Source organism: Neodiprion lecontei, chromosome 1 (genome assembly GCF_021901455.1).
Source record: "Neodiprion lecontei isolate iyNeoLeco1 chromosome 1, iyNeoLeco1.1, whole genome shotgun sequence".
In the NCBI taxonomy this organism is placed as follows: domain Eukaryota; kingdom Metazoa; phylum Arthropoda; class Insecta; order Hymenoptera; family Diprionidae; genus Neodiprion; species Neodiprion lecontei.
This window is the reverse complement of record NC_060260.1, coordinates 30,773,526-30,788,628: the sequence shown is the minus strand read 5'-3', so window position 1 is coordinate 30,788,628 and position 15,103 is coordinate 30,773,526. Positions and strand designations below refer to the sequence as shown.

The following is a 15,103-nucleotide window of genomic DNA, read 5'->3' as shown; positions in this document are numbered from 1 at the left end:
GAATAAAGGTATTCGTCACCATCCGCAAGCTGCAAAGAGCTAGCATGAAAAGCAGAACCAGATAAAACAATAAAGAAGTGCCAGAACTTTGTAGGCGCAAGTTAGGTTTAGTATTGCGTAAGTTTTGTCAAATTTTCACCGGAACTAACGCGGATAACTGACACACCGCATCCAAACGACTCGTCAACTTGATCGCTTTGTTGCATCAGATTTCGCTTTTTCACGCCGAAGGCCAACTTATAGGAGGTGACTCACGCAAAGCAACGTGAACGTTCCACTATATTGCAACAATTTTGATAATATCGTCGGAGGTAGCGGTTTTAATTTCTACGAATACCGAATGATACGCAACGTCGTGTGACGTCATGCGCCTAATCATACAACTTCATAGATATTTATTTCATTATGTATACCTAATATGTAGACACATGTATTTTTACAAACGAGCAGTCATTTATTCTTCATTACGAATTTTCTGGAACATATTATAGTTAAATGGATTGTACTTATAAACAGCCGCAGAAAATATATTTTGAAAGTAAAGCCTGCAGGCAATCAATCTATCAAATCTCTATCCTTACGATACCTAGGCATGAGGCATCTTATTTTTTGTTGTTTCATTTTTCTCTTATTTTCTGAACAAGAGGTCACATAGATCCACGCAAGGTGAGGTCAGGGACTGCCTGAAATGATGCAAAGGTATCAGTGGGGTGAAAACCTGAGAAGCAAGAACCACTGCTAACTGTAACTATATGTATAATATTAGAAGACTAGACTCTGGTTTCTAATGCTTCGCACGATGTGTAACGCATTTGCTGCCGGTCTTGCAGCCAGTTTTCGGGATTATATGTATATGTATGTTACATATCATGTGCATAGAGTTGCTGTCAAGCGTTTGTTGTAAACGTCATTGTTGTGTCACTCTGTCAAGTGTGACCAAGCTGACTACGTGCACACATGCAGATATTCGCCTTGACAAGTGTACGTAAATAACAGTTTCAGCGATCGTTTTGTACACGTGCCACCATTTATTCGGAAAATACATAGATTGCTCGTTTCTTGTACCTTCTGTTTATCTGTACAGTATATACATACAAGGGTGTATTTATAGCTGCAGCAGTTGATACCGATGACAAAATTACGAATAAATGGTATTAAGAATGCCAAAAAGGACGCAGAGTCCAAACGCGTGGATCGGATTAGCATTTGCACTTTTTCTTTGCTTTTTGTACGTTGGCCATACCATGCATAAACAAAAGAATATAAAAAATTGATTACCGGGAACTCAGGCGGTTCCATCAAACTACGTGACTAAATGAGCACGTGGAGCATCGGCTACGTAATTAATAGAGATTGAGCAAATCGTCTGTAATGGTGAAAAAAATAATATTCATGAGTTCGATTAGCTGTCGTCTATAAATGGCTTAATAGTTAGGAAAACAAATATGGGCTTTTACCTCATATTACTCAGACAGAAATCAATTAGCGACTTTTGTTTTTTATAATAAAAATTCATTGGTCAATAGTTAGAATGCGATGAGTACAGACTTGTAAACAAATGTAAAGTGCAAAGCTATGCAAATCCGCATTTTTAAAAGAGAAAAAATTTTTCATCAACCACACATGAACAGATACTTCGTACCGTTGTCAACCTTCTCATTTTATGGCAATAAAATCAATGGTCACACCGTTCAAGTTTCTCGTTTGTAATCGTTAATATTTTTCGAGAACTGATTGTGCGGAGTACGGTTATTTCTTGAATTTATTCTAGGCGAAATCAACCAGTCGAACCGAATAATTAACAAGCTTTGAGGCAGAATCGGACATGCAAAAGTCCTTTGAATGTCATCGGTGCTGTGCATCAGCTGGGGAACCGGGAGACCAGCTGTGGATACAGCTGATGAGGTGACATTGAAAGTAATACCAGTTCATCGCGACATCCTTTGAAGTCGTTGCGAACTAGTCAGGCCAGCCGAACTCATTCGTGGTCATGGTAATAATATTTTTTACGAAATTCTGAAGTTTCAAATATTGCGAATTTGATTTGAAACGAATATTCTATTACAGAATAACGAAGTAGTTCTTTGCATTTAAGCACGGCAAGTTGTAAAACATTTTTTTCCTTATCCTTGTCTGCAGTGATGCGAACTACTCTATCAGCAAAAGATGTGTAAAATATATGACTTATTTATTTCCTCGAGAAGCGACGCGCGCGGAACGACTTCTTTTCAAATCCTCTAATTCTATCGATACATAGCTTTCATCAACGCAAGACCGAAGATGAGGTCGGCGGCTTGTTCACATAGATTATTTTGTTGATTCCAAGTAAACAATTTTGGCCCCAGACCGACTGTGAACAACTCTGGAAGATTCACGGGGTGCCACCTATTGATAGGCTAGTTCTTGAACTACTCAATTACAGCCGATACTACAGAGTACATACCGTCTTGTACACCCTGAGAGCCGCTATCTATTTTCCAAAATGTCTGCGCTGTGTGACGTGTAGTTTACATTGAACAGTGCAAATTTAAAAAAACATGGAATATTTCAAAAGTGGGCTAAAATCTGTTCTCGGTGCACCTCCGCCCGGGAACCAGCCGTCCGGTGCTGACACCGTAAGTATATTATAAATATTTTTCAGCGTCGTTGCCACAAAATACTTAGCCAATATGTGCTGTCAAATTGTCACATTTGTTCATTCATAATCTTGTCGTTTTTCGAGTCACCCGGTTTCCATGTAATTTTCCTCCTGGTCCACGTGATAAGATCTTGAGCTTCAATTGAACATCATGAAAGAAGAATATTTGAAAAGCTGTTGTAACATCTGTCTGATATTCGTTGCAGTACGACTCATGACATCCAACCACCTTCGACAGTCATTTTTATCGTTTGAGAATTTCCCAGCTCAATTAGTTGATATGTTTCACTTTTATCTGAAGTTTCGTAACGAAAGTGCAGCTGGAAATCGACACATTTAATGTAATTTCTGTTATCTAAATGTGTCTGTCAATACATATCACAACCTCAAACTTCTGTCCACTTATAACATATATAGCTGAATAATGAAAATTCCAAAATGAGTAATAACGTTCATATCAAGCCTAGGTCATAAACCTTCATACGGATTGCCCATTAGCGATATTCAAGTTGTCAATAAAAGTGAATTGTATTTTTTCCATTGACTACGAAGAAGTTTTCATTTGACTTCTGACCACAGGTAGAACGTTTAGTTGATCGCTTGCAATCGTCAAGTTTGCTGGACGACCGAAGAGATGCGTGCCGTGCATTGAAAGCACTTTCAAGAACATATCGTCTGGAGGTTGGTACACAGGCTATGGATGCACTTAGGCAAGTGCTTGAGATGGATAGAACAGATTGTGAGATTGTTGGTTTAGCAATGGATACTTTGTGCAATATTACAAGTCCTGAAACATTTGAGGCTGAAGGTAATAGATGAAACTAAATAAATGTTTATCTAGTGAAATTATGTGCAAATTTATGTAACTATACTTCTTTATTTTATACAATTCGATTTTCAGTTGAAAATTATGGGCCCAAGAACAAAATCGGAGAACAATTTACAGAAATATTTATCAAACAATCAGACAGCACTACTCAAGTTTTAGCATTTTTAGAGGAATTCGACTTTAGAGTTAGGTGGCCAGCCCTCAAGCTCCTGACACATTTATTAGGTAATCGACCAAAGGACATTCAAGAAATAATTCTTGTCAGTCCATTGGGAGTTTCAAAGTTAATGGATCTCCTCAGTGACAGCAGAGAGGTGATACGCAATGATGTAAGTGTACTTTTATTATTCTGATATTCAGATTTGCACAAGCTACATCATTATGTTTACACAGTGACACAAGACTATCGTCCCATAGGCTATCAATGTATTCCTCCTGAAAATCTGCAATTAAAACGTTTTTCACCTTTGATAGGAAATTTGTCTTTAACGAATTACAGCCAAATTGGCTAATCTGGCAGCATCCAGCATGACTAGAGAAATAAAAATCGTTTCAGACGCAGATTTTCAAAATAATCACATTGATATTCTACGGGCCTATAGTCCTGAGTCACCTTGTATACTAATATCATTAACTCCTGCAATCAAAACTTCTTTCAATTCACAGGCACTATTACTGCTCATACAATTGACTAAAGGTAATGCAAATATCCAAAAGATTGTTGCCTTCGAGAATGCATTCGATCGTATTTTCGATGTGATATCCCAAGAAGGTTCAGCAGACGGTGGTATTGTGGTCCAAGATTGCTTGTTGCTAATGTTAAATCTACTACGAGGAAACATCAGTAATCAAAACTTTTTCAAGGAAGGTAAGGTGTTGCAACTTACTGTAACTCATAAGGTTTTCAATCAGTTTCTGAGATTTTTCTGCCAGTCTACAAAGAAAAAGACTTCTCTTATCTTCAGATTTTTTAATGAGATTATTACTGTTCCAATAGGAAGCTATATACAGAGACTGACACCTATGTTTGATTTGCCACCGGAAACTGATGAGAATCCATTAAGTGGCTGGAGTCCTCAAAAAGTTTGCAATATGCATTGCATGGTACAAGTTATTAGGGCATTAGTTGCTCCCGGTGGTCCAGCACAGGTAATTTTGGATAGAATTGAACCAAAAAGATGTGGGTAATCTTTAGTAGAACCACATCAAAACTTTGTCAATGAGTTATGACATAATTAGATGTTCTTTAGAGTAATTACGTGCCTTAATTAAAGTTTAGGTGCTCGATGTTTTTCGAAAAAAACATCTCGTATCTCTTCATTATGTTTCTTGCCAAAATTGATCAATTATTCAAAAAGCACTATAATTACAACCATGTTGACGTATAATTTTAACATGAAACGATTGTGGCTAGTTTCAAGGCGAGGAGACAGTACGTTCATCAGTTATGGCTAAAAAACCTAGTAACTTCGCATTATTTTTTCTGTAAGAAATATCAAGTTCTTGGAGAATACTAAGAAACAGGAGATTAAGAATTGGATTATGATTGAGCATCATACGTAGACCTTTTCACTCACTGTTAATTATTGCCTGAAAACAAATATTTTCTGCATCAACCGATTTCCCAAATTCTTTTTATCTAATCGCTTTCTAATAGTCCTCTGCTACTGTGACGTCATATCGTACTTCATTGTTGGTTTCTCTTCCATAACTCTGATAATATTATTCACGTGCCAGAGGATTACTTCAAATGATACAATTTCATAAAATTGTCAATGAATGGTTAAATCGTGTTATTGTTATAACTATTCACCATGTTTAAAGGCAACAGCCGCTTGTCAACGGACGATGAGGGCATGTGGTTTACTTCAAGCTTTGTGTGATATATTAATGGCCAGTGGAGTTCCTGCTGATGTGTTGACAGAAACTATCAGTGCAGTTGCTGAAGTTATCAGAGGGAATACAAGCAATCAGGAATTTTTAGCTAGCGTTATGGCCCCTAGCAGTCCTCCTAGGTAAGCACCTCATAATTACATACGAAGTTAATCTCTGAAATTAAAGTGTGATAATAAATTGAAAGATAATGATTCCTCCATAATATGTTTTTTCTCAATGTATTCCATATCTTGTCAAGTAGTCACAGAATAGTATTCAAACATACACTACTCAAGAGTGATACCTAATCGAAATATGCTTTTTTCCATCAGTAGTCTGTTCAATTTTCTATTTTCCACAGGCCTGCTATAGTTGTTCTGCTAATGTCTATGGTGAATGAAAAGCAACCATTTGTTCTTCGCTGTTCCGTGCTTTATTGTTTCCAATGTTTTCTATATAAAAATGAAGTAGGACAGACGCAACTTATCCAGACACTCTTACCACAGGGTAACGAAGCAGCATCTCTCACAACAGGTATAAATCCAGTTACAATACATGGAAAATGTATATTCCAATCAATATTGTCATAATTCGTTTGACTATACATTTTTTGGGTAATCTGTCATCCATTTCTCAAAGGACAACTATTGTGTGGTGGCCTATTTTCGTTGGATCCCTTATCAAATTGGTTTTCGGCAGTGGCTCTGTCTCATGCCCTAATCGACAATTCGATCCAAAAAGAGCAACTGTTAAGGGTACTTCTTGCTACGAATATTGGCAAGCCGCCTGTTACATTAATGCAACAATGTGTCATGCTTCTTCAACAAGGAAATAAGACACAATGTAAACTGGGGCTTTTAATGCTACTTTGCAGATGGGTGTCGCATTGCCCACCTGCTGTAAAAGCATTCTTAACTATAGAATCTTCAGTCGCTTATTTGACCGCACTGCTGTCTTCTCAAGAAGATACTGACGATTTGCAAGAGACACTGCTTCAAAGTATGTGCGCTTTATTACTAGGCTTATGCGTACACTTTAATGATGACAGTGTGCCTAATTATACAAAGGTACTGTAGAAGGTTTGAAATATTGACCACATTTCACACTACTTTTGCGAATGCACTTTGACAGTTGAGTGATAATTGATAGGAAGTAAGTATACTTGCATGTTTTAGGAAAAGTTATGCCATTTGATAGAAAATCGACTTGGATTGGAAAGATTTCAGGATGCTATCGGAGGAATCACCCGACATGAAATTTACTCCAGAACTCTTAAACATCCTCAGCCTTCAACAAAAGATCCGTCTGATTTGCTTCTGGACCACGAGTTTTGTAGATTGCTGAAAATTTTGGAAGGTAATATGATTCCACGTAGTACTTTGTTTATAAATGACGGATGTAAAACGATATCTAATTTTGTGTAATCTACATAGGTGTAGTAGTGAAGTCAGTACAGGATGGAAGTAATCCACAGGAGGGCAAGGATCCTACGTCGACATTGTCGCCATCTGATTCTGCTCTGGTGTCACAATATAAAGAGCTTATCAGGGAGCAGGATGCACAAATCCACAGACTTAATCAGACGAACGAAACTTTGGCTAAAGAAAAAAGGGATTTGGAGGTACGTATTGGTTGCTGATGCATTAGGGTGGTGCAAAAAGAGAAAATTCTATTTTAGTCAAAATCGATGTTTTCAGATGACTGTAATGTGTGTTGTAATGATGATAACTATGTTTTCTTATAGAGGTTTGAAAAGCTTGAAAACCAGCTTCAAGGATCTATGCATAAGTTTAAAAAATATTGGATAGTTTACGAGTATTTTAATTTTTAACGAACAGTGAAATTTTCCCATGTTAATTGAATGGGAAATATAAATTAAAATAGTGGCCTATTAGTATTGAGCTAGAGAGTTCATCTTTTGGGAAGATCTTTTTTCTATCAAATACTAGCATTTGAGGGGGTAAGAGCGAAAAAAACGCAATTTTTTTTGAACCACCCTAATGTAGATATTCAATGAATGCAGGTGTGTGTGTATATATATATATATATGAATTTTATGCAGCATAATCATTACTTCTTGTACATTTTACTCTCATTTGCAGACCCAAGTATACGAGCTACAGACTTCCATCAGTCACTTGAGAGACCAGAATTTAGTTCTACGTGCAGCTCAAATAAACTTAACAGAAGCCAAGGAGCTTGTGCCATCTGTAGATACTATTGATCTTACAAATGTAGAATTGGAGAAATATAAAAATACGGTTCGAGATTTGGAAAACAGGCTAGCCGAATGCACGTTGAATTTGCAAAAACAAGAACGAACAGAATGTAATTCAAACAACAGTGAATATGAAAAATTGTTGAAGGAAAAAACATTGGAACTTGAAAAAATGAAAAAGGATCAGGAAAATTTGTTAGAACTTTTAACAGAACAAGATAGCAAACTGATGCAATATAAAGAGAAACTGGTTGCGCTAGGTGAAAAAGTAAGTTTGAAATACAACTTCCGTTACTTCTTGAGGAAATATATCAATCAGTTGTGGTATTTTTATTACAATTGTTTAACATCTTTTTCCAGATCGAATCAGACGAAAGTTCAGGAGAACTCGATACCGACGAGCAGCCAGAATCCAGCAATTAAAATATTACCGAAGAATGTTTAACTCAATCACGGGAATAAATTTTAGATCCAAAATGAAAGAATTATTCATTATTCATGGCATCATCTCTTCTCCATTTAAAACTATATTTAATCAGAATTACCTTGATCAAAGTATTTTTTATTAATTATATTTGTTAATTGGTCACGTTATTCTATTCCTATCTTTACAAATTAAATATTTATTGTGTACTTGTAGTCTCGTATAAACAATTACACATCAAATTCATTGAATTATTCTGGTTCGTTCAGTTGTTAGAAATTTGGTAGCTATTGCACGGGATTTATGAAGCAAATGTTTGGAACTTATTATTGGAAAGAGAACTTCTTTATGTTGTTTATTCATTTTGACAAATCTTATATTGAACAAGGCCGCTATACACATATTCATTTACTAAGGTTTCCATGTTCTAGACACACCCTCATGAGGAAATAGCCTAATGGAAGAAGCATTCCTTTTTTCAAAACTTTTCATGCTTGCTAAATTTGGTTTTACATGATTTGGAAACAAAGTCTCACATAGTCTTCATTCCGAACACGTCAAACAAGTTTTTACGGTGAAAGCAATCTTGGATACATGCAGTAGAGTTCCATTTCTATTTGGGTGTATATTGACAAAAAAAATTAAGTGCATAACAATAACTTACGAGTCTATGATATAAATATCTCAACTATTAGAATCTCTGGTGTAGAATTCTGTTACAAACATGTCGGAATTTATGTTGATGATGTTGTTCTCTATTTCTTGCATGTGGTTGACAGTAATAATGAGACAATTCACATGATAATTAATTTTATTATAACAGAATCCTATACTATATACATAAATACGTCAAGCTAAGTTTATAACTGTGCCTGACGTTGCTTAATAACAGCTTGCACGCATTTAGCCATTGTTGGTGATGCACGCGACACAACATCTGTCATAAAGAATTCATCTAATGTCTTCTGCTTTAGTTCAAGTGGATCTGATGCGAAACTTCCAGTTTTCTGAAAATAATCCACTCATTTTAACCTTTTTTCTCACATTTTGTCATTTCTTTTTTAAGTGTAAAACTGAATAATTAGCGTACCTTAGCCAGTTCAAGAGCCTGGGCGAAATAATTTGCTGGTTCAATATCACCATACCTAACAAGGTGTGGGGCCACTTGCTCTAGTCTGCCACGCACATCGTGGATAGTGTCGTAAGGAAGTCGGACACCGATGAACTATTGATTTTACACAAATATTAAAGAATTATTTAATTTTTTTTCTTTAATCCAGTAATCATCTAGTAGTAAAAAGTTAGTACCTCTGAGAGTGCTCTGATAATTTTCCAGTCTGGGCGTGCCATTCCTGGTGGATTAACTGCAGTACCAGTCTGTTGAGCCCGGCCCTCTGTATTCACGTAACTTGCATTCTTCTCTGTGTAAGCAGCGCCGGGTAAAACGACATCTGCGATACATGCTCCTTGATCACCATGACTTCCTGAGAACAAAAATAATGATGATCTCTTGCCACTTTCATAATCTATTTGCGTGAAAAATGCATAATGTGGATGGTAGATATAAAGTACTGACCAAGATAAATGATAAAGGTGTTTGGAAAGTCTTCTCTTTTTATATCTGCATCATCCGCTCCTAATAGGAAAAGAACTTGGGGGTTTTGGGCTTTAATTTCTGCCAGACTAGATCCATAGCCAAGATCCAGGGCAGCAACTTGAGAAGCATTGCTATGAAGTACATTTAATACTTTCCAATTTTCCGGGGCCTGTAATGCATTTAAACCGGATTCTCATAAAAACAAAACTCGCAGGAATGAATACTTTTTAAAAAATTGTAGAATTGAAGGTACTGTACCTGAACGGTTTTCCCCAAGGAAGCTGCCAATGCCTGCGTTTCCGCAAGGATCTTACTGCCATCGCTGCGACCAAGCTGTTCCGCACCTAATATTATGAGTGGTGCCTTTGCATTCTTTAAAGTAGCGCAAAATGGATGAGTACCGTTTTTCAATTGAGAAATCACTTCAGCAGAATCACCAAGATGCTGAAATTCATGATACAAAATGCTAAAGTTGAAAACAAATTAATGCAAGCTGCAGGTACCTAGAAAGCTTAACCTTTATGTACCTCATATTCATATGTGAGATCCACCTCAGGTCCAATCAAGGCGATGGTTTGCTCACGATGAAGATAAGATTTTCGAAGCCTAGTATTCACCAGAGGTGCCTCAAATCTAGGATTCGTTCCAATGAGTACAACAACATCAGCTTCTTCAATCCCAGCGATTTTGTTGTTCATAATATAACTGCTTCGTAGATCAATTCCTGCTCCATCTTTTGGGAAGGGTTGCTCTGTAGCCAAAGTTTCGCTGCCAAGTTTATTAAACAAATCTTTCAATGAAATCAGAGCTTCTGCATCAGCTAGTTTCCCAGTTACTGCAGCAATTTTGGTTGCCGGAGCTTGTTGTAGAGCTCTGCTTGCTGTTTGCCATGTAAAAATTGGTAAAATAAGATTAGATTTACAACTTCTCTGAAGTACAGTTCAATCAACAAATCTTTAATCGTTAAGTTAGAACTAGAAAAATGTGTGCTGTCAATAAGTAACTTTGGATTTCAGGTATAAAAATTCTTGGTACTTTATCAACAGGTGACGCAAGAATCTCACTTACTCACCAGCAACCAATGCATCTTCCCATTCAACTGGTTGTAGCTTTGAGTCTACTTTCATCATCGGAGTTAGGAGGCGCTGACGTTTAAGACCGTCACATGCAAAACGAGACTTGTCTGATAACCATTCTTCGTTAATTTCCTAAAATAATCAAATGATGAATTGACACATGCGTAATTTTATATATTGATGTAGACTGATAATATTCAGGTGCACCTAAATTGGGCAACTTAGTTACTACATCTATATATTACTGCTACCAACCTCATTTAGCCTTGGAAGAACTCTGAGGACTTCCCCACTTCTTGTAGAAACAACGATGTTGCTGCCTACAGCATCAAGGACATCAATACTGTCTGTTCGACGGGTTTCCCAAGGACGGGCCACAAAAGCATAAGGTTTACTTGTCAGGGCTCCGACAGGGCATAAATCAATGACATTTCCAGATAGCTCAGACAAGAACATCTTCTCAACATACGTGCCTACCTGATATTGATTATTTTATATTGTACTTAAATTGATGCATTATGTTTTTTAAATTTACACGAGCAAATGTCATACGTGAAGAAATCCCACCTGCATGTCAGAGCCACGTCCAGTTGTTCCTAGATCATCTACACCGGCGACTTCAGAAGCAAAACGAATACAACGTGTGCAATGAATACAGCGAGTCATGACTGTCTTGATTAAAGGTCCGACATCTTTGTCTTCAACCGCTCGCTTTCCACTAAAGTTGATATCCACAAAACGGCTTCGGTCATTACCAAAAGCCATGCTCTGATCTTGCAGATCACATTCACCACCCTGATCACAGATGGGGCAATCTAATGGGTGATTGACCAGTAAAAACTCCATCACACCTTCACGAGCCTTGCGTGTCAAATCAGAATTGGTCTTTACTCGCCATCCTTTCATCACTGGCATTGCGCAAGCAGCTACTGGCTAAAAACAGAACAAGTTTCTTATCTTGATAAGTATTTAATAAAATGAAAATTTTACAATTCATAAAAATTGAGAATAGAAAGATTCACCTTGATTTGTTTTTCAATTTCAACCAAACACATTCTGCAATTTCCAGCCACTGCGAGACGCTCATGGTAACAAAATCGGGGAATCTCCACTCCGATTTTAGCGGCAGCCTAAACCAGCAAATCAGACACTTGTATATTTCATTATTTTGAAGTATCTCATACATTGTTTTGAGTTGCATGAAGTTGACTTGTTTCGTCAATTTTGTTGTAATCCTATAAATCGATATTTATCTTCCAACTGGGGACAAACATTTTCTACTTAATTTCTGCATTAAACAATTGCTTTTCATGGTCATAATACCTTCATTTTCTGCTCATTCAGCGCAATATCAAACTTTGGTCAGTATTTATGAATTCTATTTATTAATCAGCACTGTTATGTTCATAGAGATCAATGTAAACAGATGTCGGAGCAAATATTCTTTCTATGCTGTTCGAGTTATGGTTTAAAAGAGATCAACTAGCCAGAATCTAGAATTCTAAAATTCTTTTCAATGTAAAATTGGAGTTTATAAGAGGGGACATGTGAAATTTCGTGTACCTGGAGTACAGTAGTTCCTGGATCAACTAGCACAGGGATGTCGTCAATAAACACCTCGATCTGCTCAGGTGGGGCTTGCAGCTTACTGGCTGTGGTATGGAGTCCAGTGGCACCAAGCCTGCATCCCGACAGACCAGCCGCTCTAATCAGTGGAAGCCGCAACATTTTCTAAAAATCAATCAACAAATCATGCTGATTTTTGTTATATAATAAAACAGTCCTGTAACGCAAAGGTATTTGGCCGATGTGTTAACCTAACTCACGATGTTGTAACAGAACCGATAAAATGAATATACATGGTTGAAGTGACGTAACACTTTGCAAGAGAAACAATGGGGACCAAAAATTGCAAAATGATTTTGTTATAACTACCGATGATAATTGGCCTATAAATTATTGTTGAAAAATCAAACAATTACCGAAGTCAAGAAAAACGAAGTCCCTTACCTTCAGGTGTCAGGACTGTCGCCTTTCAGAGCAGACAGCTTGGTACAATCATATGGAGACTGGTCGAAAATTTGAGAAAAAAATTACAAGTACGAGAAATTGAGTGCAATTAAATTAGTTTACTCAAAAAAAAATCTATCAGCAGATGACGGGAGCTAAGCACGAAAAATAGGCGGAATTGCTTAAAATGGGTTTATGTATGCAATTGTATGTTAGAATTTACTTTGCGCAGTTGACGCAGAACAAAAAGGTAAAATCAGATGCGAAGTCCATTGGTTAGACGAATTTGTCCAATGTTGTTTTTTTCCGTAACGCGTTTTGTTCTACACACCAAGTGGTTCTATTGCAGGTGATTTCTAAATTTAAAAAAATATCTATATAAATTAATACGTCCTCTGCTTGAAATAGTCGCAAGAATTCTCAAGTAGCATCGACTTTTCCGGTTGTTCTTTAGCGATTCGCGATTCGATTGGCAGAAACTCAACCGGAAATGCATCACTCATAAAAAGTAAAGTATTGTCCGGACTAAATGAACCCTGCGTATCAGCAGCTCTCTCTTCCGGCGAGTAGACTAGAGAGGCAGACTGCCGCAACTTTCGTATAATATTTATTAATAAAATACACGCTCGCAATGGCCATTGGTGATCTTAAGACTGACAAGGGTTTGAAGGAGTTGAACCGTTTTCTTGCCGACCGCAGCTACATCGAAGGGCAAGTATATTATACGGGGTTTCTGTGCATATTTTAACTCACGTGTTCCACTTGTCGGCATGTAAAGTCAACCTCTGTCGGTCTCTTCCGTTTCAGTCACCAATCTTATTTATTATCCGTACAGACGAAGATTCACTGACATAAATTTTTTTTTGTTAATAATGTCTCCTCACATCGTCATGTTTCATTCGAATGTCAAGACTTTCTAGTCGTTCGCAACGATATTTTTGCATGCTAAAAGTTATTAAGATTGGCCTGTCAACTATCACCTTGCCCACCCGGCTTTGCAACTTCGGAACTCGTTCCATATTCCCCAATTCGAAGATTCCAAAAATAAATCTGAGCGAGCTATCTGATGCAACATATTTTTGTGATTCGCCAATTTGTGGTTACGTCTTATTTTCATTGATGAATAGTTTTATTTTATATTGTATACATACATTACAACAAATTATCGTTGGAGTTCTAATACGTTGGCACTCTTACGTAGATGGCAACCTTCGCAAGCGGATGTCGCAGTGTTTGAAGCTTTGGGGAACGCTGCATTGGGATCGAATCCCCATGTCCAGAGATGGTACACACACATCAAATCCTATGAACACAAGTCTCTTCCGGGCGTGAAAAAAGTCCCTTCCATCTTGGGTGGAACTGAGACTGCTCCACCGCCCAAGGCTGCCAAACCAGCTGACGACGACGATGATGTAGATTTGTTTGGATCCGACGAAGAGGAAGATGCGGAAGCTGCTAAAGTTAGAGAGGAAAGGCTCAAAGCGTATGCAGAAAAGAAGTCCAAAAAACCTACATTAATTGCCAAGTCCAGTATTGTGTTGGATGTCAAACCATGGGATGACGAAACAGACATGAAAGAAATGGAAAAGCATGTGAGGTCTATTTCTATGGACGGCCTGGTTTGGGGTGCTTGTAAGTATTCTCTGCTTGTTTTTGGTAATGATTTTCGAATGAATTGTTTTAATTGAGAATATTGGAATTTCTAGCAAAACTCGTGCCTGTGGGATATGGAATCAACAAGTTACAGATCATGTGTGTTGTAGAGGACGACAAAGTTTCCGTCGACTTATTAGTTGAAGAAATCCAAAACTTCGAAGACTTTGTACAGTCAGTTGACATTGCAGCCTTCAACAAGATTTAAATATCGTCTGCTCCGTCAATATTGAATTAATAAATATTAATTGTTTGTAAATACAAGCTGTTACTTTATACTCCTAGCGAAATTCCGTTACCGGTCTTAAATCTAGTGTGCTAATAGTTATTGTTTTTCCTACCTAAGTCGTATGTATAATTGTTGCGGATTAGATCAACTCATCTAATACGACTCTTCCTATAAATTACTATGAAAATTACTGCACTCAACTAGCAATAAATTAATATTTGGCCAGGTATATTATTCCGTCTGAAATGAAAATTTCAATCTTTTCTTTTTATTTAAATCTTGAAGATCCTGGTGAACCTGAGCTATCATTCATTCTAAGCTTTATAGTATTATACTGTTTGAAGGGTAAACAGCCAAATAACTTGTAATCTTTGATTGACCACACTCATTTACAGTCAGAAAGATAATTAATCGGTGTATAAGAACAAAGCTGGACGAGTATATAAGTGGCATCAGAAATAGCAGTTGCATATTGCTGGGCTAGTATTTTGCAGATTGATCTTTTGAATTATATGTTCTCACGTAATCTAATCTTGTCTTACAAACGACGGAGC

The 15,103-nt window shown here is 37.2% G+C and overlaps 3 protein-coding genes across 5 annotated transcripts; 2 read left to right on the top strand and 1 right to left on the bottom strand.

Annotated features, from left to right (window-relative positions):
- Nucleotides 1–2,461: 2,461 nt before the first annotated feature.
- Nucleotides 2,462–8,610, top strand: LOC107222021 (general vesicular transport factor p115). Of its 2 annotated transcripts, none has more exons than XM_046746628.1 (12): nt 2,462–2,615; nt 3,218–3,446; nt 3,540–3,796; nt 4,134–4,335; nt 4,465–4,616; nt 5,292–5,482; nt 5,704–5,876; nt 5,982–6,409; nt 6,518–6,698; nt 6,776–6,963; nt 7,445–7,832; nt 7,921–8,610. In XM_046746628.1, the coding sequence occupies exons 1-12, from the start codon at nt 2,538–2,540 to the stop codon at nt 8,127–8,129; spliced, it is 2,676 nt and encodes an 891-aa protein (XP_046602584.1). In that variant the 5' UTR covers nt 2,462–2,537; the 3' UTR covers nt 8,130–8,610. The 2 variants fall into 2 exon arrangements, with proteins under 2 accessions (XP_046602584.1, XP_015516706.1); XM_015661220.2 differs by having other exon boundaries at nt 7,445–7,828; nt 7,921–8,042.
- Nucleotides 8,611–8,777: 167 nt separating this feature from the next.
- Nucleotides 8,778–12,854, bottom strand: LOC107222022 (NADH-ubiquinone oxidoreductase 75 kDa subunit, mitochondrial). Of its 2 annotated transcripts, none has more exons than XM_015661221.2 (12): nt 12,668–12,854; nt 12,221–12,388; nt 11,680–11,787; nt 11,225–11,590; nt 10,913–11,134; nt 10,654–10,789; nt 10,109–10,461; nt 9,840–10,025; nt 9,561–9,750; nt 9,293–9,468; nt 9,075–9,209; nt 8,778–8,991 (listed from the first exon to the last, which is right to left on the bottom strand). In XM_015661221.2, the coding sequence occupies exons 2-12, from the start codon at nt 12,383–12,385 to the stop codon at nt 8,845–8,847; spliced, it is 2,184 nt and encodes a 727-aa protein (XP_015516707.1). In that variant the 5' UTR covers nt 12,386–12,388; nt 12,668–12,854; the 3' UTR covers nt 8,778–8,844. The 2 variants fall into 2 exon arrangements, with proteins under 2 accessions (XP_015516707.1, XP_015516708.1); XM_015661222.2 differs by having other exon boundaries at nt 12,640–12,750.
- Nucleotides 12,855–13,221: 367 nt separating this feature from the next.
- LOC107222023 (elongation factor 1-beta') lies at nt 13,222–14,579 on the top strand. The gene is made up of 3 exons (XM_015661225.2): nt 13,222–13,378; nt 13,869–14,299; nt 14,374–14,579. The coding sequence occupies exons 1-3, from the start codon at nt 13,299–13,301 to the stop codon at nt 14,526–14,528; spliced, it is 666 nt and encodes a 221-aa protein (XP_015516711.1). The 5' UTR covers nt 13,222–13,298; the 3' UTR covers nt 14,529–14,579.
- Nucleotides 14,580–15,103: the final 524 nt, after the last annotated feature.